Genomic DNA, 25,878 nt, shown 5'->3' with positions numbered 1-25,878 from the left:
TAACTTTTTACTCTCTTTAATGTCAGTGACAGTATGTGATTTGGTTGAGCTTTGAAATTGATGACGCTTTCCACAGGGATTACAGAGATATAGTTGTTCTTCTTTACAAACCAGTGATGCATTTACCGATTCCCCTATATAGTGACAAAGTTGACAATGTCTTGCAGGATAAGTGTCTTCAGTTTGTACCTAGAAAAATGACATTTCCAGCTTGTATAAAGAGATGTTTAAAAAAAACCATATACTTTGAGTAAAACTATCTCCAGGCTGGGATTTAAACCATCTGTTCTTTTATTACAGACCAGCATAAACTTTATAACAACAATTTTAATACCCTTTTAAGTTTTATAGTTGTGTTCAACAGGTAATTAACATGTATGACATTAATCAATACAGTATTTGTGTGAAAAAAAACCATCAGAGAGAGAATGCAGACAATGATTCACTTCCAAGAGCATTATATACAGAAGGAACGGAACAAAAAGATAACAATATAACCATTATTACGGTTTTTTGCTATGAAAAAAATACTAAAAAAAGTATTTCAATGGTAGATAATTTTTTTAATAGCGGTTTTATTGATGCAACCACTATAGAAATAACGATCACTAATACTAAGTTTTTTCAATACCGGACTTTATTTCAAATGTTGTTATCTAAGCATTGAATTCTTAGTTTTGGATTTCGTTGTTCCTATAAACACCTTCCCGTGCCGACAAATTGGATACCGAGCGCTAATAAATTATTGACCCAGCCAGATGTGTAATAGGACCAAAGGCATCCAAAATAATAATTCAATGCTTCTATAATTTACATTCTCTAAGTTTTCTGTCTTCATAATTGCTTAATACGTTAACCTTCATTGTGAATTAAGCTTCTTTGAGAACTTGTGTTTTTAAAAGACGTAAGATGTTGAAAAGTCAAGTAACGCAAATGAACATTGCGAGGAGGAAATATGACAAAATATTTTTTAAACGCACAGTTGTTGTATATTTATGTTGTTCATCATTAAATTGAGTGTAAGCAATACACATTTTGATGTTCCGTGAGTATCGTAAATGCATATATATATATATATATATATATATATATATATATATATATATATATATATATATATATATATATATATATATATATATATATATATATATATATATATATATATATATATATATAGTTCCCATTGTGTATTCCACCGTGTAGTGACAAGGTTTCGCGTGTGATATTATACAGTTATTGACTGGGTATGAGGGCATCACATGATTTGGGTATGAGGGCATCACATGATTTGTTGGACCTGAAGGTGAAAATGTTGCCCGAGGACGCAGGTCAAGTGCAACATTTTCATCTTCAGGTCCATCAGAATTCCAGTCTATAGCTGTTTTGTTATACCCTTCACTGCTCACTTAAGATTGGTCAATTTTATCAATACACGCTATATTATCAATTATTTTATATGGAAAATAATGGCTTCTTCAGTAAATTTAAAACATCAAGCTGAGAAAGAACAAAATCAATTATATATCTATTGTATCACAAAAATTATTATGACAAAGCATACTTTTCTCTTCTTCGTTACCTTGTTGTTAGCAGCAACTCGTGTAGCTTTTAACTTCGGCTATATTAAACGATATTGAACGATGATTAATTACTTGTGAAGTAACAGACGAATGACGTTGCGGTCTAACAATTCTTATGTAAGACCGGTCAATGGTGAAATTTTTAGACCGATGTAATAAACAGTTCTTTGGTTGGACTTTTTATAAGTAATAAATATATAGAATGATATTTATAAGGGTATAACAAAGAGTTTTGAACGTCGAATAATTTAAATAATAGTATATGTTAGAAATTCTTGAATTACCGAATAGCGGTTTTTTTTGCGGATGTAACATTTGGCGATCTGCCTTGTTGAAGGTATGACATTTTAGTGGCCACAAGCTTCAAGCTCTTTGAAGATGAATACTAAAAAGAGTTTTGAATATTTTAGCAATTAAATTTTTAGCTGACTACTTTTAAGGTATGTCATTTGAGAAATGTTTTAAATCAAGGATTTTTTTAGAAGTTTATATTAGATAAGTACTCATAAAGTATGACTAAAAATCGCAGAGAAAATAGGGGGACAGTGTGTATCTTACTGAGCTACGATACAATCAAGGTGACTTTTTTGCACCTTTACTTAAACTCTTTGGTTAATGCGGAAATGCATTCATCACCTGCATATGGAGTTTATTTATCTCACGTACGAACGTAGATTTTGGTAACGCTTTCCACAGGGATTACATAGATGATGCAAATACGGATTCCCCTATAAGGTGACAAATTTTACAATACCTTGCTGGACGGATATCTTCAGTTTGTACCTATAAAAATTTTATTTCCAGCTTGTATAAAGAGAGGGTTATAAAACCATATATTTTGAGTAAAATTATCTCAAACTAAGGATTCAAATACTCTGGTTTTATTACAGAACAGCATAAACTTTATTAGGGCAATTTTAGTTCCTTTTTACGTTTTATAGTTGTTGTCAACGGGTTATGTAGGTTCAATGGCCAGGAGGTAACGCTATATAATTGACATAAGTATCATTACTTTTGTACTACAATAATCAAAACAGTGTTTGTGTGAAAAAAGGCCATCAGGGAGATCATGCAGACAATGACTCACTTGTATTTCCTATAAATATACATAGACCATTGCTTCCAAACTTGTAACACAATGAGCGTATAAATTATGTTTAATTGATATATTAATTTGTACAGTACATTTATAATTGATACTATCAGTGTGTAGAGTGATGGACAATAATATCTTAATTACGAACTTGTTTACAAACTCTGGGAGATAGAATACAATAACAGTGCGTCTTCATTTTATAGGACACGTTATTACAGGTAACGTAAATACAGTTAATAATGAGGACCTTAGATAACTTATTTTAAAAAGTCCTAAATATAGGGAACCCCGATCCTTCAATTAGCGTCGGAATTTCATAAATATTATAAATTCTTTTGAAAAGTACACCAGACGTGGACCAGATATGAAAAAGAAGACGTTGACACTTTGTCAGAGTGGGATAAACAGACTCTGTCTGGACTTGCCGGTCAGCCTTTCCTCATAACAAAAGAAAGATGCAACACTACGCCGCATACTTGGAAACAATTTTTGTTCCTATCCATAGTACTTATAATTCCATTGTTTTTTAAAGTGCTGCTAAATCGTGTGGTCAACGGGAATTCATGCATTTTTTCGATCTCATGAACAAAAAGTATAAATTTTGGGAAGGTCTCGTTCGAAAGTGTTTAATAACTATCTCTGTGATAGTACAGTAGGATTTTAGCCGCACTTTTCATGGTACAGAGAGTTTTTTTTAAACTTTAATTATTATCACAAATTGAAATTAATTATCACCGGGGTATCGTTTTTTAACGGCGTACTTTTTTAAGCATTGACGTGGTGATGTGGTGTTGTGCTTCCTGTAGTATAAGTCCCATTAAAGTCTATAGAATACATAATTATAGCAAAAGTTTTATCCATGAATTTTCCGGTTTATTAGTGTTACATATCATTAAAAAAATTTTAATTCGCCTAATTCTGATCCGTGTGCAGCCTTAACAAATCCGCGTCTGCATTATTTTTGGATATTTACTTGAAAAAGACATTAATGGTAATGAAACATTTCATCTCTAAAATAAACAGGATGACTTTGAATTTTGGCCATTACTTATGCAGCACCTGCATACGGAGTTTACATATTTCAGTTCATTCGATACGCAAAGGCATGCGTTACGTTTGAACAATTTCTAAATCGAGGGAAAGAATTTACAAAAATGTTGATGAAACAAGAATCTCAGCAGTCTTGTTTAAAGTTATTATTCCGTAATTTCTATGGTCTATTGTCACCAAATACAATTCATCATTGAATTTTATGCTGACTGATGTTTTTCTTACTGTTCGTACATTATTTACACTGAATAGATGACAAATTTTCCAGATCATAACAAGAAGAACACGGTGTGTGTAACCGTTTGACAGAGTACTAGTATACAAACTCCTCCATAGCACCTGATCCAACCGCTGACGTTTTAAAGATCTGTGTTTGCTCTGCTTCTAATTTTTATTGATTAGTAGACTTAAAATCTTCAATACTGTTTGTTATTTTCATATGATTTATTAAGCGGAAGCTGTTATCTGCGAAAGGCTCTAAAAGGAAAATGCCCCAAACGACAACACCTTTGCAATAAAACAAACCGTCCCAATTCAATATGACAATGAGTTTTGTTGACAAAAAATAAACAGATGTCACAGGAAATAAGTACTGTAAATTTAGGCCCTATCAATTAAATTAGGGAATAACTATCTTCTAATTTGGCATTTGCGACCATTAATGCTGATTTAACGGTCGCAAACTGAGTTTTACATGCGATGCATAAGTGGAGCCGGTAATACGGATGTTTGCAACCGTTAAATCAGCATTAATGGTCGCAAATACCAAATTAGAAGATTAGTTATTCCCATTCTAATGCAATCCATGCATTTTGTTTGTTGTGTACATCTTATCTTGTTGAATTTTGTTACATGGAATAGGTCACGGAGCATTTTTGTTTCTGCGTCGCTCTATTATGACGTCACAATGAAAAAGCTTTCACGCTCGTTAATACTCGTTTTACTGCTTCAACTTCAGTGCATTAGCCAATCAAAAGCATGTTTTACAAAATAATTGCATTAGAATGTAGCCTTAACAATTACAACAAAATCTACCTTTTCCATGTTTGGAGCATCAACATCGCCTGAATCTTTATCAATAAGGTTTTCTTGAATAACTTCTTCCATTTTATTTTGGTGGTGTATAAGCTTCCCTGTCAAAATAAATGCATAAAAATTTGAATCATTCTGTAATTATTCAAGGTTCAGGGAAGGATCGACTGATCTGAAGCAAAAACAATGATATATGTACATGATATAATAAAGTGTAAAAAGCAAGATTGTCACAGAAAAAAGAGAAACCGATGGATGACAAATAAGAAATATTTTGAGTTCCAATATTATTTTGAAAACGAATAGTTTATGATACCTTGAAGCTTAGACTTTAAATTTGTCGCAGGGTATGGTTGTTTAAAGTCGTAAATCATTTTTGTGTTTGGTGTTTTTGCGATTTCAAACCCTGAAAAGGCCTCTATGTATCAAATTGTCACTTTTGTACGATAAAAAATATTTATTGTCGCACAAACTGACGTTTTCCTTCCCTGCAGTCTATGCCGCGTATTTCACTAAGGAGAAAAGAATAAGGATTGGTTAAACATTTAAAGGCTAGACAATCTTATGCCTACTTTGATTTGTCAGGGTTTTGTGTAGTTTAGCTAACAAGTCAAAGTAGGGTAATTCCAAGAGGAAGGTACAATTTCGCCTCTCTCGTCTCCTAAAAAAATATACGCATGCAGATCTTCAGTATACTAATGAAATGAGACTTTTCTTAGCAAGGTTTTTTTTATCGAGTTTATGGGTAGTACAAAACATATGACAAACTGCTATTTGTAATAGCAAAGACACTGACACTGTCTCCCTTCAATATAAGATTGTCTTTTAGTTTGAATAAATGTGAGAATTTATGTCCGTAATTTACCATTTAATCTTTAGAAGATCGCATGTATTTGCGAATTTGGTTTCTAAACTTTTTATAGAGAAACAAGTATGTGCATCAATGAATTTCCTTAATTTTAATGGGACTTATCCAACTTTATTTTTAGAAATGATGGACCATGACGCTGTTTTAGAAACTTTGACGTCATCATCCGTGCGCCGTAGGGCGATACAATACATTATATAAAATTTCATAGTTTGTTTATTTATGTTTCAGTGGCGGATCCAGAGGGGGGGTTACGGGGGTTGCAACCTCCGCTTTGGATTTGCAAAAAAAGAAAGAGAAATAAGAAAGTTTCAATTTTTTGTTGTGTTTTTACTATAGAAAATGTAAAGTGAAAGGCTAATGTTGTAATATATAAAGAGATTCGGTTGTAAAAACAAAATAAAACTCCATCCCTTTACAAATTAGGATTTACAGGTTCGGAGATTTATTTTCCTTTCTTTTTCAAAAACTTCTGATAATGTATACAAGTACTTTTTCCAAGGTTGATCAACGTCCCACTTTCAAAAACCATACTCCACCCTGTATCGATATTCTATTGAGTTATTTGACTATAAGTATGTGTACAACGTAGGTTTTAATTGTTTTCGCCTTCAACCCCCCCCCCCCTTTTGAAAAATACTTCACCCCCCTCCCTCCCTTTGAAAATTTCCTGGATCTGCGCCTGAATCATTAATCATCAACACCACCTTAAACATTTTTATGAGATGTGCAGATTGTAATTTCTGTTTTTGTGAAAGGTGGGACCTTAGAAATAATTTAAAGCAAAATCACGCCATATGTTTTACAATATACACATATCACGGTTGAAGTTACCAAATAACTTTGTATATACTTAAATTATATTGTTAATTATTGTACTTACTATTTGGTTCTGACTGAGCTAAGTTGACACCACACCTCGATCAAAGCCGTTTGTAATGTTTGTTTAGGCATGCAGATCGATAAATCCTCTTTTATGGGGAGAAAAAGAGACCTAAAAAAGAGTGCAGTGTCTCAAACCATGTACCTGCAATTTATCTATGCAATAATTTATTGCTAAAAAGCTAATGATAATCCAAAAATAAAATTAGAAAAAATAAAAAATATAAATTAAAATAAGAAAAAAATAGAGCTGTAAAAAATAAATTTGATCAATATGTAAATAAAGCGCGCAAGGATATTAGCCCTAGCACAGCAAATACGCCAGGGTATATTTCCTCACTATGCATATTAGCTTGGTTCCCTTGCTCATCTGTTCGCGGGATACATGAAGCATAACAGAGACAGGGTACCAGATAATGCAAATATCAGCAATTGGCACATATCCAATTTTTTGTTGAATATCTGATATTTTGTTGAATACGTGAAAGATATCATTATATCCGAATAATTTTGATAACTTTATTTTTCTTGATGAAAAATGACGACAAGTAACAGCAACATTGAGTCACATCCGATGTTTTTAAAGTCCTCACATTATGTCCTCTGTCACAAAATTTTCACCTTCTTTCCTAAGGAATTCGTCAAATTATCTGTTTTTGCACTCTTACTATGAAAAGTGAATCCACATTTTTCATCCGCAGTACAGTTAAGGCAACATTTTCCATAAAAACTCACGAAATCCGATACATATAATGTTTAACAGTTTTATTTTTGAGAAAGACACTCTAGTTAAAATTGCTATTTCTTATCTTGAAGAGTATGTCCATCGCTTTTCACATCGGTATTTTTTTACATCATGTGACTCCCTGAAGTCAAGTGGGCTCCGATTTTAGGTCAAGAAATGAGATGTCAAATTTAACCAAAAAGTACAAGGGCAAGGCAAACAAAAAATTAACTGCAAAATGTTTTATGTTGTCACTATGTATCTATACTTTCTCAAAAGTGATGCTCATTCAGTTAGTTTTCCGATATAATTAAGTTATTCAGCTAAAACAGACAGTAATGTATGAAAAATAAGATATTTTCCTAATTTCATTGCGAATTATAAATTAACTAAAGGATAACAAAGAAATGAGCATCACTTTCTGAAAACTATACAATAAAATAAATAATTTAAAATAAAAACCTACTTTTTAGATTGTCGCCTTGCCCTTGCACTTTTTGATTAAAAATTGAAATCTTGGAAGAGTCAATCTAATTTTAGTTTTCAAACGCATCATTGACCCAGCATGGGAGATAACTCTTGAGTACTTGATATAGTTTGTTTACCTCGTTAATTTTAAATAAATATACATGTGGACAGTGCTTGACTCTTTTTTTTACTTAATCAAACGGTAAAAAAAAAATCGTTGACATTTCTTTCTTTTCTTTGTATTCGTTCTCCATATATTGTATACATTTAATGTCTTTCAAACCTCCCGCATTTCCTCAAAGATGTATATATACATGTATATACAAACAGGTCTAAATATTACCGATATATTGATGGAGAACACAAATGATTAATTAAAATATAGCCTTCGTTAATAATTAATTATATATCTATTCCCCTCTCACACTACTGTACGCATAGGCGTCGGAACCGGGGTTGGTGGGAGGGGGGGTGGGGGGCTGGGGATTAGCCTCTCTACTTTTTTTCAAATTATATACGTAATGTACGCATTGGAATTTACCTTAAAGTTTTTCTTTTGGTTATGCCCCCTCCCCCTTTCAATTAGTCCCTTTCATTTGCTTCCGACGCCTGTCGTACACAAACTTGTGTTAATAATTTTTTTTCTTTCTGCATATGAGATCATGTTCCACGATCGCTTTCAATCAGACCGCTTACTATTAATTATCATAAAGGGATATAAACTAAGTTTTAAGTTTTACGAACTAATCAGAAAGCATTGGGTTATACTCCTGTATTTGTTAAGGGGACAGCCATTTTATTCTGAGGGGGAGGGGTTGGCAGATTTTAGAAATAAATACTTGCAGATCAGTGATCTCCGAGTTGGTAACATTTTTTTTTCATGTCAGACTTTTCAATGAAGGGGAAAATAAATAAATTATCTGTCCTTTATTTTATTAATCGGAAATAAATATTAAACTGTCCTTCATTGACATGAAAATAAAAAAAATCTGATTCGGAAAAACTCGCCTGCCCCCCCCCCCCCCTTCCCTTAGAATCAAATGGTGGTCCCCTATCCTATTTTTAATAAATTAGTGGGAAAGCTAGTTTTCTGTGTGTTTTTTTTTTTGTTAAATATTATTAAAAAATAAATGAACACAGTGCACATGCTGGAAATAAGATCTTTATGGACATTAGTACCCTTCACACAAAATAGTATGCAAGTTAAGATTTTCAAATCTTAATGGCCTTTTCAACACATGAACAGTAAATAAATTAAAAAGTCAAATTATTTTATTTATCTAGACAAATTATTAAATAAACATTTCTTTTCAAATCCAATGATAGACTGTAGGCCTAGGAATGCTGGGCAGGTGCAAATTATTTCCATCACTTCATGTTCTTGTGGATAAAATGAATTCTGAAAATATGAAAAAATCAGGAAATACCATTATTGAAAGTAATTTTGTGTTTTAAAAAATTAAATTAAAAAATGCATTGAAGCATTTAACATAGAATGCATATACATGTTTTCAATTCTTCTGTTAGTTTTATTATCAAAACTTTGTATGGTTTATAGCTAATACTGAGCATACCATTTTTCTTAAATGATAGATTAACTTCCTGCCTGAATGAATCCATTAGTCCTAGGGAATAGCTATGCCTACAACACAATATAATATTCAGTTATATGCTATGAAATTTCTAAATATACATTGTAGAATAAAATGGCATTACATTTTACAAAAAAATATGCTACATTGTATACTGTAGTGAATTTATATAAATGAAAAAAAAATGTCACAAAACTTCTCTGGGAAAGTGAAACTTCTGCCATTTACAATAGTTATTGATAGAATATTTTCTAAAAAAAAAAGAAAAAATTCTGAGTATCTCCTTTACCAAAGTGAAAAAAAATGTAAAGTACATGTAAACTTTAAAAATGTGAAATGCTTTAGAAGTATACATACCCTGTGGAGAAATGATGCATTTTTTATTTATTCATTCTTTAAGCCTGATACTCTTGACAGCTACAATGATAAAAATATTATATAAATATTTTAATGTACATGTAACAAAAATGAATATTTTTTTTCATTTCTTTAGAAATTCTAGAAAATTACAACCATAGATCTGAAGTGGGGCTTCTATGTTTTCAAAACAGTGATACTGATATATATATATATTTTTAATTGTATATATTTGTATGTCAAAAGACATCACAGCTTGTATAGGCCTATTCACTAGTGAATCATTGACTGAAACAATGAAAACATCTCATTTAATTAAGTTTAAATTTTTGTTACTGATGACTTATTACACATATTGTCTCAAAGAAAATGAGCTAATTAACAGGAACTCAGTACATATTTAGTGCAATTAATTTTTAATAATTCTAAAAAAGTGTGCAACTTAGTATGGGGGGGGGGGGTACACTTAAGCCGCTGCATTACAGTTTTTCACTGACTGTGATATGATGTGAAATGAACATGAGCACACTCGGGTTTTTTATGTTAACAAAAGCATGTCTACATATTGTAGATCTACACATGTACCTACATATGCGTATACATACCTGGCCTGGAATTTCAGTGCAGTGATGGATCTACGGAGCTTGTGCATATCGTCTCAGTTTTCTGCTATTTGCCGAAATAATGTCCTCATATTCTCGTAAAAGGAAGAACAATGCCGTGTCTCTTATTTTATCTCTATTTTCTTTAAAGATTGTGTGGCTATTGCATTTAAATCCACTGCAAATCTCAGCTGATGTCGCCACGTTTTTAGATATAAACAAAATTCCGTGTCACCGAGTGCAAGCGCTTGGCTGAAGCCGAATGCAGACAAACGACACATTAAAAAGAGAATTATTTTAAAGACATGCTATTATATATACGAGAAAATCATTAAGTATTTTCTATTTCAACATGAAGATATTGCTGGTTATTACAAATTCTTGCAAATATCGGTAAATTGTTATTTTGAGCACCATTTCCTTATATGGATTAATCAGGGCGGAGCAACTGTCATGACGTCAGACCTCATTATGACTTCATTACCATATTTTTTTCATATGTTGCCTTAACTGTACTGCGTCTTTCCGAACGAAATGCTCGTCAGTAGGGACATTCTAGTCAATTCTTTTGAAATGACTTGCACTAGAGAGATCTTTCAATGTTTTTCAACAACACTTTTACTAAATGACCCTTCTTTAAGCTTAGTAATGAGGGCATTGTTTTAAACTGTTTTCCCCCGTGGGATCCTTTCATGTTTATCAACAATACCATTCTTTTGCTTGTTTAGAATAAGGAAATTGTTTTGAATGTTTTGGAATGGGGTCATTTACCATCCTTCTGAAGATTCCGATATATCCAGTCATTAAGTACAATCTATGATAAGTGAAAATCTGTTTGTTTTCTCTGAAAGATAAAGGGGACAAAACAAAATTGTTCTGTTTGAAGTTTTTAAGCAGTTGCTTACAAAATACGGACTATACCAAGTGCTAAATAATTAATTATTATCAGTCATTAATGTAAAAACTTAAGAAAACCGTAATTTCCCCAACTGCAAGAAAGAGCTGCTCAACTTCATGCGTGATGAGATCTAGAGTGTATCAACATTTTTCAAGAGGAAAGAGAGAAAAGGGTTTGTGAAGAGTAACTTACCACTTGAAGTGGAAAACAAATAACACTGAATCATTTGTTGAAGATTGTGCTGAAATGAACTTCTAGTGCTCATGAAACATGCTTTTAAATGTATTTTTATATGTGCAAAATGTACTTAGTGTATGATTGAATGTTTAAATAGTAGACTATAGACATAGTGCTGTGTACTGGACAGTGCTTGTTTACATCTTAAAATTCATTAAATAAATGAATAATAATAAACTTTAAAGGTGTTCATTATTATTATAAAGAAAATAACGTTAATATATATGTATAGCATACAATATGTAAAGAATAAAATAATTACAGCGAAACGACAAATCGCAAAAATTGCCCCTCTATCTCATGCACCCCTTCATTTTTAATTCCAAGCGCTAGCTGGATCACTGCTCATATAATTTATTTAATATGTAAGGTACGTTACTGTTACTGTTTTAGTAAGTGCTCCACTTAATAACATGTAATATTAAATGCAAGTAAATTTTCATTTTAAAGGAATGTCACTGTGCTATATCAAGGATACAATTCTATCGAGAAGGAAATTAATTAATATTCGGCAAAATAAAATATTTTATATATATTTCGCATAATAATGTTATTAATTTTTGTTATAAGAGCTTTAAAATATTATAAACTTAGAAGCTTAAATATCAGGAACGTCAGATTAACAGATAATTACAAAAATGAGTAACTACTCTTAATTTTCATACCTACACATATCTTCAATGAAATACTAGTATGTGGAGATAACTAGAGATAACTTCATGTAGCAGTATTCATTAAACATATCATATTAGGAACGGAGCAAACAATTACCCCAAAATATCAGAGGTTGAATCAGGTGCCATGGAAGAGTGACCATTTCCTGCCGATCGGTCACAACCACCGTGTGTTAATTGTCATGATCGGCGAATAACGGGAAAAACCATATAAAACGCAATGTGTAAATAATGGCCTTATCAAGCTATTTAATCTATCTCAAAATACAGTGAAATAGGTTTAATCTAATGACAGTATAGGGGTATCCATGTGATTGAAACTTTTCTTGGGGACGTAAAAAAACATCAACCATTCAATAATAGTTAAATATTTCTAAATGATGTAGACACACATTAAGAATTAGCTGCAATAATGTAGCCCTCTCCCTTTTTTTTTTTTTTTTTTTTTTTTTTTTTTTTTTGGGGAGAGGGCTACAACTCCTTAGGATCTTCCTAATGGTGCAGCCGCGGGTGTGATTCGCTCCCGCACGGATTTCGGCTCAAATTATCAGTAAATGGCTATTTAATTAACATTTCTTACCTTGACTCCAAATAAGTAGTCATCCAAGACGTAAATCAATGCAAAAATATACAGAACGATCCTTATATCGCTTATTTTTCGTGTATGTCAACATCACAACTCGAATTTATCCGCCATGTTTACTGACCTTGATAGATTGTATTTTGGGACAGCCAATGAGAATTTAGGAGCGGATCTTATGGGAATTCCCTTATTTTAAGCATAAATATCGCTGCTTGCATAAAAATAACACTTAAAATGGTTTTATATACCTATGTTTTTGTGATGAAATTCAGCACAATCATTTATAAACACCGATAATTGCTTTATTCAGTTGTTCTAAATTTCAAGCGAAAGTCTCATTACGTCACGCGTAAACTGTCATGGCTGCTGAAGTAAACTACCAGGAAACTTGCAGAGTTATTTTACAAGTTTTTCGCATTTAACGGGATATGTTGTTGACAGTGAATAAAAATTTCGTCTTATTAGAAGTAAGTTGAATGTAAAAATAATTTATTTTGCCTGCAGTCGCTCATATTAAAAGAAAAATATTTGCACCATTACGGAGATGCGATGGAATTGTAGCCCTCTCTAGAAAACATCAGATAAAAAAAAGTCGGAGAGGGCTACATTATTGCAGCTAATTAAGAATGAAAAATAGCTATACTTCATGTAAAGAAAAATGGAAATGAATTGAATATATTAAGTATACTTCATTGGTACTTAATTTCAATAAAATATATAAATATTGAAAACGAATAGATCATTCAAACTATAAAAATTTTGAAGCAGAACAAACACGGATCTCTAAAACACAAAACGTAGGATCATGTGCCATAGAGGAGTGAGCATTCCCTGCCAACTGGTCACACCCACCTTGTGCCCCTTGTCATGAATTGCAAAGAACGGAGAAAATCTTTGACAATTTAATGTATAAAATAATGATCTAGAAACTAGTATGAAAAAAGTCTATGAATATTTGACAACTATAAATTGGATTTATTGACATGGTTATTAGGCATTTGCAAATTCTTTTGTTAAAAATATATTCTGATTGTACGAGTGTTGATCCAAAAGTTCGTGGAATTTCTTCATATTTTCTTCATTTTTAAGTGAAATAGGTTGAAATTACAAATGAGAATTTAGAAACTTTTTGAATATTTTAAATAAACATTTTAAATATATAATGATAATAACTCTATGGCACTTGCCATAGAATCGGTTCTATGGAAATGCAGGGAAGATATAAACTCTTTTATTATCATTTAATTCTTAATACGTGAAGTAAGAATAACCGACCTATAATGTTTATAAAACGAAAATTATGTTATTACTACGATTGCATGACCTTTTATAAACCTTTGTGTGAGAGTTACAGATTTTACTGGATATTAAGTTTATTATTTGGTGAGTTACTGTTCATCTTTAAATTGTTCTTCAACGTTAAATTTCGATCAAGTCATAATTTTTGTGAAAATCCCGGGATCACTCTATCTTAAACATGCATATTATTGACAAAGGCTGGGGAAAATGCATTAAGTTACTGGTTTTACAATGGCATAAGAAATTTAAGAAATATAGAACTTCCATGGACGTTGACCGTTCACGGTAGCTCAGTCGGTAGAGCGCTCGCTTCGTGAACGGGAGGTCGTGAGTTCGAATCTCGGACTCCGGACTGACCTAAGTCGATAAAAAATGGGTAGCAACTGTTCCTTAGCCATGCACTCGGCACGTTGAAGTGAAATTGCGGGTCCTTCGGATGAGACCTTAAAAACCGAGGCCCCGTGTCAGCAGCAGGTGTTGGCACGATAAAGATCCCTCACTGCTCAATGGCCGTGAGTGCCGAGTAAAGGTCAAAATTTAAAGCCCTTCACCGGCACACAGTGACGTCTCCATATGAGTGAAAAATTCTCGAGAAGGACGTTAATCAACATACAATCAATCAATCAATCCATGGATGTTGATTAAAGGAGTGAGCGATTTTTAGAGGATCTGTTTAAAGTGTTTATTCCCCTAGATAAATTAAAAGCGCTATTGGAGATTGTCAACTGACGTACTGTTCTTGACACTGCTACTGAAATTAGAACATCATAAGGAAAGATTGGGAGTATTTTAGAATATACGTAAAAAATGAAGATATGTTGGTGCAAGACGATACCCAGGCTTTTCTTTTGAGAAAAAAAAATGGGAGGAAATTGCAACATTTGTTAGAATTACGTATTCGAATTGGACATTAGGGTGAGATGATTCTATAACGTGATGTGACATATTAAACTTGACGTAACCTCGAAGTCTCCCCCAGGTTTCCAAACAATCTATTTTAAGAAAGCTCGTGTGAACTTATTAGTAATTGGAAGGTGGTGAAATTTTCCAATATTGTTGCATTATGACTGTATATAATAAATATGCCTGTTGTTTGCTTTCATCAAATCACGATAAAATTTAAGAGAGAAATTCCAAGAGACTTTTGGATCACCCCTCGTACATACAAGTACTCAGAAGATTCTATTAAAGAGATACTTGAGTTTCAGATTGTCAATATCTATTTGGTTTTGGCAAGACCAGGTCCAAAAACCTATTGAAATTTCCATGAGTACCATATTGCACCTCGTTATTCGCAGAACTATTTTGCATTCACACATGTATGAAGTAGAATATGTTTAAAATCTTAAACGTAGAGAGCAACTTTCACAAGCTGTAGATCTCAACCCGACATGCGAGCTTATCGACGACATTTTTTCAACAACAGTTTTTTTTTCTTCCCTTCCTTATGTCGATATATCCCAGTGAGCTTGAAATGAAAGATACCACAGAGTCTGATACATTCGTTTTTATTTGTAAAAGACGTTAATCATAATCTATCAAACAAGTTGTATCATAAAGGTGATGACTTTCGCATTTCAATAGTCAACTTCAGTTATTTATACAGCAATATATCCTCATCACCTGCATACGGTGCTACGGTGAACATTTCTTGGTTCATTCAATAAGCAAATGGATGCATTGCAAATGAACAGTTAGAGCGAGGTAGGTTAGTGACAAGAAGGTGATGAAGCAGTATTCTCGGTAAAAGTCATCATTTCGTAAGCTCTATGGTCGACACATTGAATTTGCCAGCAAATGCACTCTATCATGAAGTCAAATGCTGACTAAATATATACACACGAATATATTAATTGTTAGTTCATTATTTACAAACTGAATTGTCGACGAATTTTTTCGTAATTCCAAAATCACAAGACCGACCAGCTGGAGATGCCAACTCCTTCATTGTACATGTACCTGGTTCCATCTCTGACGTTTTAGAGGTCAGTGTTTCGACTGATCAAAAATATGTATAGTTTAATGGACTTTTGAGCTTGCAAACTTTTTCTTATCTAAATGCACGAATTTCATTTGAAAAAAAAACGATTTAATTGAAAGGGTTCCTGAGTTATTGATATGTCAGAAATAAGTGAAATTGTTCAATTGTCCCGAATATTTGACTTATTTATCTTTCGAACAAAGTAATCAAATAATCGACTAAAGAAAATACATACTTTTGCATTTTGTCACCCCTATTTTAAACAAAACTGTTTTGTTCTATTACAATAGGTAATTTAGATTTTAAAATAGTTCATATGTAGACCATGCTTTTACGCATAAAATCAAGATCTAAAAGCACGCATTTAGGTGATAAAGATGAATTGTTGCATAAGTACAGGAAGTTGATGATTTGCAGGATTCCCCTAACAGAATTACAAAATCAATTTGACAATTTTGTACAAGATAGAAAAAGTATTTATGCACGGGAACTGTAAATTAATAAGCAGGGCGTGCTAATTTGATTTTGACTAATAGGTTTTATCAAACGTTAACGTGATGTCACTCTTTTTTTTAAGAATTCTAAGTGCACGGCAGAAGACATCGTTTATAAAATAATATATTGGTGATCTTTAGCTCATAGCAAAAGATAGCATAAGTTGACAGAAGCGATAAGAATTATGTCACTTCAAACCTAAAACAGAAAAAAAAACTCAGACCGGTTTGCGTTGTTATGATGCATATTTACAAATGCGTATAGGTCCTACGTTTATCTAAAATGCATGTAAAATGTCTTTGCTCAGTGATACCTATATATAGCAACATTGTCATATTAATAAGGGACGCGTTTGTTGAGGACTTTCTTATCCAAGTCGTTTGTTTCCTCGAGCTCTACAAAGTACAATGAGACAAACGAGCGGAATAAATCCTCTCTTCAGCTTTCCTTTCTTGCTTTTGTTAGTAGTTTCTGGTTTTGGGAAAGTGTCATCAACAAATGAAGGTAAAACATATCCTGTGAATATACTTCTTTCTCAGAATAATTTTGGATCAATTGCTAGCCAAGGAATAAGATGAATAGATCAATATTTATTTTTCTTTTTTGAATTACAGAATGCACAGATGCACTTGGTCGGGAGTGTTTCCGGTATAGGGATGAAGACTGCGTTGGTGTGTACGAGACTTGGGCCAGGGCCAACTACAGTCTGCGATGTGGATACTGTCCACGTATGTTTATTCGTCGCTCATTATGTCTTTGATGGAAGAAGAGGACTTACATAAGTTTATTCTCAGGGTTAATAAGACGTTGGCTCCATTGCAAGTTAATGTAGCTATTTTTTTTTCAAGTTTAAGGAGCTGATGTCATATCTAAAATTCTGGAAACTTTAAGTAAACATGTAAGGTGAAATCCGACGATACAGTAAAACACGTTATTGTGCATAAAAGTTCAAAACAACCTGATTGGGACAAACAATGACCTCTAAAATAGCAAAAGTAGAATCCATTGCCTTCTAGGATTAAGCACTTCTTGTATTGACATATTTCTTAGTAAAGTCATTGTATCCATTATAGTAGACTTTTGGAAATTGGTATTTCCACGAGGCTGTTGAGACCTTTGCACCCCTTCCCCCCCAAACAAAAAAAAATCATAGTCCGCCGAGCTTTAGTTTTATTTTCTAGTTAATATTCTATTCTAGTAAAGGTTAATATTTAAACGATGCTTGAGTTTTTAATGCACAATATCTAGGTAGATTTGGTTTCATTATCGACGATGTATTGTCAATTACAATGGTTAGTTCCTTTTTTTGTTCATCGGATATATTCCGGTTAGCTTAAAAAAAAACAACAATAAGTCTGACACATATGTTTCATATTAGGATTTTGTATTTGAAAAAGACGTTAATGATATATTTACATGTAACAACTAAACCGACTATTTGATAATCATGATATCTTTAACATTTTTACCCCCAACTTCCCTAACCCGATACTTATGGAACAATATACCTTTACCATCTGCCAACCTTGTCAGTAGATACAATTTATCATATTCACTTTTAATGATGTAGAGGTTCGTGTTTATGGAAAGCCAACGGGTTCAAAATTCCAACTCTGTAATTCTTAAAATGTACACATGTAAACCTGAATTTGTAAATTGTAAATCTTAATTTCATAATTTGTCAAATGATCTTTCACAATTTGTTAATTGTAAATTATCCAACATAAATTGAAAAGTGTAAAAATGTAAATGCAAGTTATGTCAATGATCACGTGTAATTCGTAGACTTGCGATTTGTCAACTTATGAAATGTACTTGCGTGATTTGTAAATTATGCAAGGTTGCACATTAAGACGAAAGAGGGCGCTATTAGAGTGGAAAGTCATTTCGCCCCAAAGGTAAAAAAGATCCTTAATAACCAATTGAGTTTTGTGATGTGCATGCATATCATGCCTTCAGACGGTCTCTTAAACTGTTTACAAATGAGATTTGAGTTTAATGCAGAGAAGATCGGGGATCTAAACAGTCAAAGCATCGCTCGTACACAGAGGACAGGCGCGGATCTCGTTATTTTTTTTTTCCAAAGGGGGGGGGGGGGGCGAGGTGCACCCCAGTCAAAATATTCTATACCTAAAAAAATAATTCGATAAGCAAAAAAAAAAAAAAAAAAAAAAAAAGAATAACACAACTTTTAGTGGTTGTGGTTTGTGAGGGAGGGGAGGGGGGCAAATGTGCATACATCAGTATATACATTTGATAACTCTGTACATTTTGGGGGAGGGGGTCCGGTTTCCAAAATCCCCTGTTAAGTCCACGCACGGAGAGGTGCCGAGGGAATAGAACCCGAAAGTTTTTTTTTCAGTTTTATAAAGAAACGTAAAGACTGGGCACACAGTATCGGAGGGCGGCGCCCCCTTCCCGCTTTTTCTCGAACATGTTTTACTGTAATTTAGTATCAAAACCCATCATAACTATAGATCGAATTGTATTGCAAAAAAGTAAGAACCATACCACAGCCTCCCCCAGTGTCAATTATTTTTCTGGGTGCCCATTTCAGAAACGTTGCTTCGTGCATGACATTGGCGTCGGAAGCAAATTGAAAGGAGGGGGGGGGGGGCAAGTATAAAAAAAAATTATACCTTCAAAAAAAAAAAAACCTGACGAGCCATAATAAAAAGGGGGGAATGTCCATTTTCCAAACATCCTATTTCGTGGGAGAAGGGGGGGGGCTAAATTCAGTATCAATTTTTTTTCTTTCCAAACACCACCACTTTCCACATTTTTAACCTATACTGCGACGTGTCTGTGGAAAGTGGGGGTGGGGGCTAAACCAGAAATGTTCAATTATACTAAGTATATATTTGGAAGAAAAGTTCCAACACCTACCCATGAGGACTAGATTTTTCACGTGTTCTGTTTTTGTGTGAGCGTTGGACCCAAGGCACGGAAGCCTTTATTCTGAAGTTTATTTTTTTTCATGAGGATGCATGGAATAAACTAAATGTAACCCAACAAAACTGAGATTCTCCATACCTTCTTGGATGTGTTCGGCTGTATAAAATCACCTGATTATATATAATAATATATGATCACTTCAAATATTTTTTTTAAAAAACTCCTGTGTACTTTACAAAAACAAAAATTGGTCTGTCAATACATGTATATTTTCAAATTCCAAGATTATTTTTTACTAAATGAGGGTGGAGCTTCATGTCCACTCAAAAAAATACATCCAAACGCAAAAAAATGTGTGTGTGTGTAGTCGGGGGGGGGGGACAAGTCTTGTTGATAAGCTGTTTCAAATATTTATATGACTCTTCTACGTATTTACAGAGAGGTTCAAAACATCTGAAAGGGGGGTCCAAGGTTATTTCCTAATTGTTTTACTGTATAAAATTCATTAATGAAAATCCCAGGGGGTCGATCCTGGCCTCTATATAGCCCCCAACCCCCCTCCTGCCGAATCTGCCAGTAACACTACAGAAAAGGCTTTTTAAAAAAAAAATTAGAAAATTATTAAGGATTTTACTAGAGTATACCCCTGTTAATACATTATTATTTACAAACAGTCTTGATCTACAGTCATTACAAACAGACATGAAATTAATTTATTCATCAGCCTTTCTTTATATGTTTGTGTGGTAGGACGTATTTCATCATCATCGTCCACCTTTCCACCCTGCGGTGTGTATTGCAGCAACAAATTTCCTCCACTCTTGTCTATACTGGGCCAGTCGCGTCAATGATCATCAGGTCTGGTGCATTAATTGCTGGACGCATTGGGGAAATTATTACATTGTTAAGCAACGAATTAAACTGCCACCGTTATAGCGCCCCCTATTGTCTTAATAGGTCATAGCATAATGCAACCTTGCAAAAATTACAAATTACGCAAGTACAATTTACATTTCACAAGTTGACAAATCGTAAGTCTACGAATTACACGAGAGCATCGGCAAAACTTACATTTACATTTTACACTTGTCAAATTACGCATGGATAGTTACAACTAACAAATTGTGAAAAAACAATTGACAAATAATGAAATTAAGATTTACAATTTACAAATTCAGGTTTACATGTGTACATCTTAAGAATTACAGAGTCGGAATTTTGAACCCGTTGGCATTCCATACGTGTTTGCTCCGCTCCAATTTTGTGCTGTTTAATGGACTTTGGATTGTGTATACCGTTCGTTATAGCCATGCATATGTTTCATGCCGTCGAAAATAGTGATTCGGGTCCACGGCATTTATGTTATCACCCCCCCCCCCCCAAAAAAAAATCCCTGAATCAATTCTTATTCCGGGTGCTTGCTGACCAGTGACTACATGTATATTTGTTGACTTCTAAGGTTTGAAGTGACCCTGCGAACAGGAATAGAACCCATGCCTCTTGATCACGAAGGAAACACACTGTCTCCAAGATACTGTGATCTGCTAATTTTAAAATGTACCCTACCTAAATCTGTTAAGCTATTGTCAACATACTGTAGATTCCTAATTATACACGAGAAATTAATTATCGCGTAATTTCGCGAGAAGCAACACTCGCGAAATAAAATTACTCGCTTTTATTTTTATGTTGCTGAAATCCATGTAAATTCTATTGATCAAGCTTCCATTCGCGAATTATTATTCTCGCGATTTAACGTTAGAGAGCCGTCTCGCGATAATAAGTACTCGCGAAAAATAAGGAATCTACAGTCAATGTATTTGGTGTGTTTCATAGAGAAGAGAGACTAAGTGGATACGATTAACTACTGCTCCATTTTTATGCGCCCGGATTTCGAAAGATACGGGGCGTATATCGTTATAGTCCTGTCTGTCTGTCTGCCTAGCTGTCTGTCTGTCTTTCTATCTGTCTGTCTCTTTGTCTGTTTATGTGCAAACTTTAACCATTCCATAACTTTGGAACCATGAAAGATTGAGACTTCATATTTACTCAACTAATGAAGTTCTTTTAAATGACACCAAGGTCAATGACCTTCTGACCTTGACTGTAACCTATATGCTAAAATAGTTTTTTTTCTGCAAACTTTAACCTTCGCCGTAACTTTTGAACGATTAAAGATAGAGACCTGATATTTATTATCCATACACCACTTAGTAAGGTCTTTCATATGACACCAATGTCAAATACCTTGTGAATTTGACTGTGATCTATACATGTATGTTAAAATTAGATAGCTTTTTTTCTTTAACCTTCGCCATAACTTTTGAACCTTGAAATATAAAGGCTTCAAATTTGGTTTGCATACTTCACACATTATGATCTTAAAAATGAAACCAAGGTCAATGACCTTGTTTGTGACCTATATGCTAAAACTAACTTTTTGAACCTTAACAATAACTTTTGAGCCAAGAGAGATAGGGACTACATATTTGGTATGCATACTCCACCAATCAAGTTTTTTCAGATAATACCAAAGTCAATGACCTTGTGACATCGGCATTGACCTTTATGCTAAAAATAGCTTTTTTCGAACTTTATGCCGCAGGAGGCATAGTCTTTCACAAACACATATTGTTTTTATTATGGTGTGTGTTTTACAGAGAAACTACCCTGTGTAGACATCATAAACTACTGCAGTCAATTTGGGACAGATGTGTGTCAAAAGGAGTTCTATGGACAATACCTGAGGGAGAACTGCAGAAAGACCTGCAACTTCTGTAGAGGTATCTTTAATGCCAGAAAAGTATCAAAATTATACAGAATCTTTTATTTAATTTATCATATTGTATGAAAAGAATAATTGGTTAAAACATAAGAAATGATCTTGCATTCAGATTTGTACTTTGCTTGTCATATTGCTAGAAAACATAAGTTAATATCTGCTCTTGTAGATTTACTTTTGGATTGTTGAATAAGCAATTTCTGGTTCAACATATTTCTATTGTAAGTTACGTGTAGTTTTATTGATGATTTCTGTTTTAGCTCCAACAGAGTACCTAGTGTCTAGTACCACCAGTACCACTACACCAGGTAGGTCAACTCTAATAAGTAAATCAGGTATATCAGTACCACAGAGTACGTAGTCTCTAGTACCACCAGTACCACTACACCAGGTAAGTCAACTCTAACAGGTAAATCAGATATATCAGTACCACAGAGTACCTAGTCTCTAGTACCACCAGTACCACTACAACAGGTATGTCAACTCTAACAGGTAAATAAGCTATATCAGTACTACAGAGTACCTAGTGTCTAGTACCACTAGTACCACTACAACAGGTAGGTCAACTCTAATAGGTAAATCAGGTATATCAGTACCACAGAGTACCTTGTGTCTAGTACCATCACACCGGACACGGTAGCCTAGTGGTAGAGCGTTCGCTTCGTGATCGGAAGGCCCGAGTTCAATTCTAGTTCGCGGCGCTGCGTCAAACCTTCGCCAAGCGATCGTCACTAGAACTGAAAGTCACGGGTCTTTCGGATATGACCTTAAAAAGGTAGGTTCCGTGTAGCGACACGCGTTGGCACAATAAGGAACCCTCACTGCTCAATGGCCCTGAGTGCCGAGCATAGGTCTAAATTTGAAGCCCTTCACAGGCAAACGGTGTTTTCTCCATATGAGTGAAAAATTCTTGAGTTGGACGTTAGACAATATACAATCAATCAATCAATCAATCAATCTATTACCACCAATACCACTCCACCGGGTAAGTCAACTTTAATGGATAAATCAGATATATCAGTATCACAGAGTATATAGTGTTAAGTACCACCAGTACAACTACACCAGGTAAGTCAATTCTAACAGATATATCAGTACCACAGATTATATAGAGTACCACAGATTATATAGTGTTAAGTACCACCAGTACAACTACACCAGGTAAGTCAATTCTAACAGATATATCAGTACCACAGATTATATAGTGTTAAGTACCACCAGTACAACTACACCAGGTAAGTCAATTCTAACAGATATATCAGTACCACAGAGTACCCAGTGTCTAGTAAAACCAGCACAACTACACCAGGTAAGTCAACTCTAACAGATAAATCAGGTAATTTAACTCCCATTGTCTTTCAGGTAACATAAAAATATTTAAAGCAGGTGTCATCTTAAACATTTATACTGATTATCCCAGGACCTCAAAATCAGGGAAGGCAGTTGTAAAATATACCTGAGAAATCAGATATTCCAATAAGTTACACAGTTGAGATTGAATACTGTTCGTTATTTCCATATCCTTCTCTACACATAATTAGCTAAGACAGGTGTTAAAATATACAGTAAATCTGTTCAAATATGTACATAGTCACTACCAGTGCCACATCACCAGAAAATTAAAGATAGGCGTCAACTTTAAAAGTAAACAATATCTAGAGGTATTTATTAGATACTTCTCACAGAGTCCCAGTCATGACCAGTTCCACAACACAAGAAATGACAGGTGAAGCAAGTGTAAGATTTTTTAAATAACCTTTTATAATTGATCTTCGCTAGAGATCGTCCGATTTAACTGATACAGTTTATTTGATATAATTGTAATATTTCTGGTACAATAAAATCATTTTATTCTTCATTCATGCAAGTTAAACAATCACATGTTATTTTGTAGCACCAACAACGACGTATAACGCAGGTAAAGAAGACTGCTCAGTTTTTTTGTCAACTTTTTATGTCACTTAAGGTGATTAAAATGTCAAATGTCCAAACTGGGGCTTTTTTTATTTGAAAAGAAACCGAAAATACAAATCTTGAATGGAATACATCTTTTTAACAATACCTCTTTTCAGTTTTTTTTTAAGTAGTTCTATTTTTTGTGCCACCTTAATCGATGATTCAGGGCATGTACACTTAACAAAACTTCTAAGTGTTCACTTTAATAAATGCATTTATTTAAAAACTACTTTATTGAATGGTATAATATTTTCACACAATTACAATAAATAAGTCTTCTCAGCAATTGTAGAAAGAAAATTCAATATCACCGATGAAAACCAATGTTCCGTGACGAAGCTTAAAAACAATAAATCTGTACTTTGCAGCACGTGTTTTGTGTAATAAGCATCCTTTTGTGATCATTATCAAATTTTAAAAACTGGTTTCACTAAAAAACACAAAACTTTGGCAAAATAACCATTGATGTAGAGGGGAGAGCCGTTGGAATATTGATATCTGGACCATCTTCGCACCACGTTTAACTCATTTTTATTTTAGTGCTTAATTGTACTTGATATTACTTTTAAAAATTATCAAACAATATCAAAAACCCATTTAAACACATTTTTGTATAGGCTGTGCTCATTTTTTCATCACCAATTTATCACAATTTGAAAGTTTTTGACAAAATAAAACACACCGTAAGTGACCTTAATATTCATCTTGGGAGAAAATTTCGCGTTATACCAGGTAAAGAGAGTGTTCAAGTGTCCTGAAAAAATCTTAGGAACATGGAAACAAACCATTTAAATCGTACGAAAATGATAAGAAATCTGTGCTCGTGGCAGTCTTATATCAGCTCAAGCAGTCTGCATTATCCTTAAAGTGGCGCACTTACATGCTAAACACCCAAGGATATTGACCAAAAGGTACTTGTGTGACGATACACTGTCAAATTCCCGGATCTGAATCCCATTGAACACATTTGGGATTTTAAAAGAAATGTCAAAGCCCTCCCCCCTTTTCCTCACAATTTCAGTGGTTTGGAAGATCTAGTATGCAGTACATGTAGGTGTGGCAGCAGATGGGTCAATCTCCTATTCAGGGGTACATGGTATACAACAATAAAGATTGTCTTGAAGTAATAGAGCGAGTAGTGGGTCTAACTCCATCGAAATTTTTTTGTGCGAATTTTCATTATGAGGGTACATCATTTCCTTGACACTTTGCTTAAAATTCTGACGAGATACTTACATAAAAGTTACGCAACATTGAACTTAAATATGCATCATTAACAAAGACTTAAAGAAATTATTTATTGCTTGCATTTGTTCTTGAAAACTTCAAAAATGTGAGGTGAACACTTCGAAGTTTGGTTCAGTGTAGATTTGCCTGTCTGTCTGCGTTTGGTCACCAAAAAATAACATTGCGCAAAACTTTTGATTGGCTGGTACTATGACTATTTATATTTTAAAGTTTTAACCATGCAACAAAACCTTTTTCAGTAACATCACATTTCATGTTTCGTAAATTTATTCCTTGTGACAAAGCAATCCCTTTAGTTTTAAAGATTTTGATAATTTGTCATTTGATCTTGAACATCTGCTTGGAGTCAGGCCAATCAAAAGAAAAACTTGAATATTGGCCTTTTATTTTATATACCGTGTAATCATATTTCACAGGGGTTGTCAGGGATTATCTGCGAGTTTATGTTACGTCAACGTCATTGTTTCGCCATAATTCGTTACTTTTCTATAGATAACAACAAGACTAAAATAAACCACTATATGGCCATTACTTTCAAATGGGTAAAGGTAAAGGATTTATTTTTTAATTTTTAAT

General features: G+C 33.6%; 1 protein-coding gene and 1 long non-coding RNA gene across 2 annotated transcripts; one reads left to right on the top strand and one right to left on the bottom strand.

Annotated features, from left to right (window-relative positions):
- Positions 1-8,934: 8,934 nt before the first annotated feature.
- LOC134274688 (uncharacterized) lies at positions 8,935-10,669 on the bottom strand. Its single transcript, XR_009993676.1, has 4 exons — positions 10,258-10,669; positions 9,653-9,712; positions 9,278-9,345; positions 8,935-9,102 (listed from the first exon to the last, which is right to left on the bottom strand). It is a non-coding gene; the product is annotated as an uncharacterized LOC134274688 (long non-coding RNA).
- Positions 10,670-16,739: 6,070 nt separating this feature from the next.
- Positions 16,740-23,407, top strand: LOC134274687 (uncharacterized; the record flags this gene model as incomplete). Its single annotated transcript, XM_062756944.1, has 6 exons — positions 16,740-16,925; positions 17,036-17,149; positions 21,977-22,099; positions 22,359-22,433; positions 23,202-23,259; positions 23,352-23,407. Coding segments are annotated over exons 1-6 (523 nt in total), but the record flags the coding sequence as incomplete, so codon positions are not given.
- Positions 23,408-25,878: the final 2,471 nt, after the last annotated feature.

Source organism: Saccostrea cucullata, unplaced genomic scaffold, assembly GCF_032062105.1.
Source record: "Saccostrea cucullata isolate Sc308-1 unplaced genomic scaffold, CSIRO_AGI_Scuc_v1 ctg7587, whole genome shotgun sequence".
NCBI lineage: Eukaryota > Metazoa > Mollusca > Bivalvia > Ostreida > Ostreidae > Saccostrea > Saccostrea cuccullata.
Note: the sequence above shows the minus strand (reverse complement) of the source record. Positions and strands in the feature narration are given on the sequence as shown.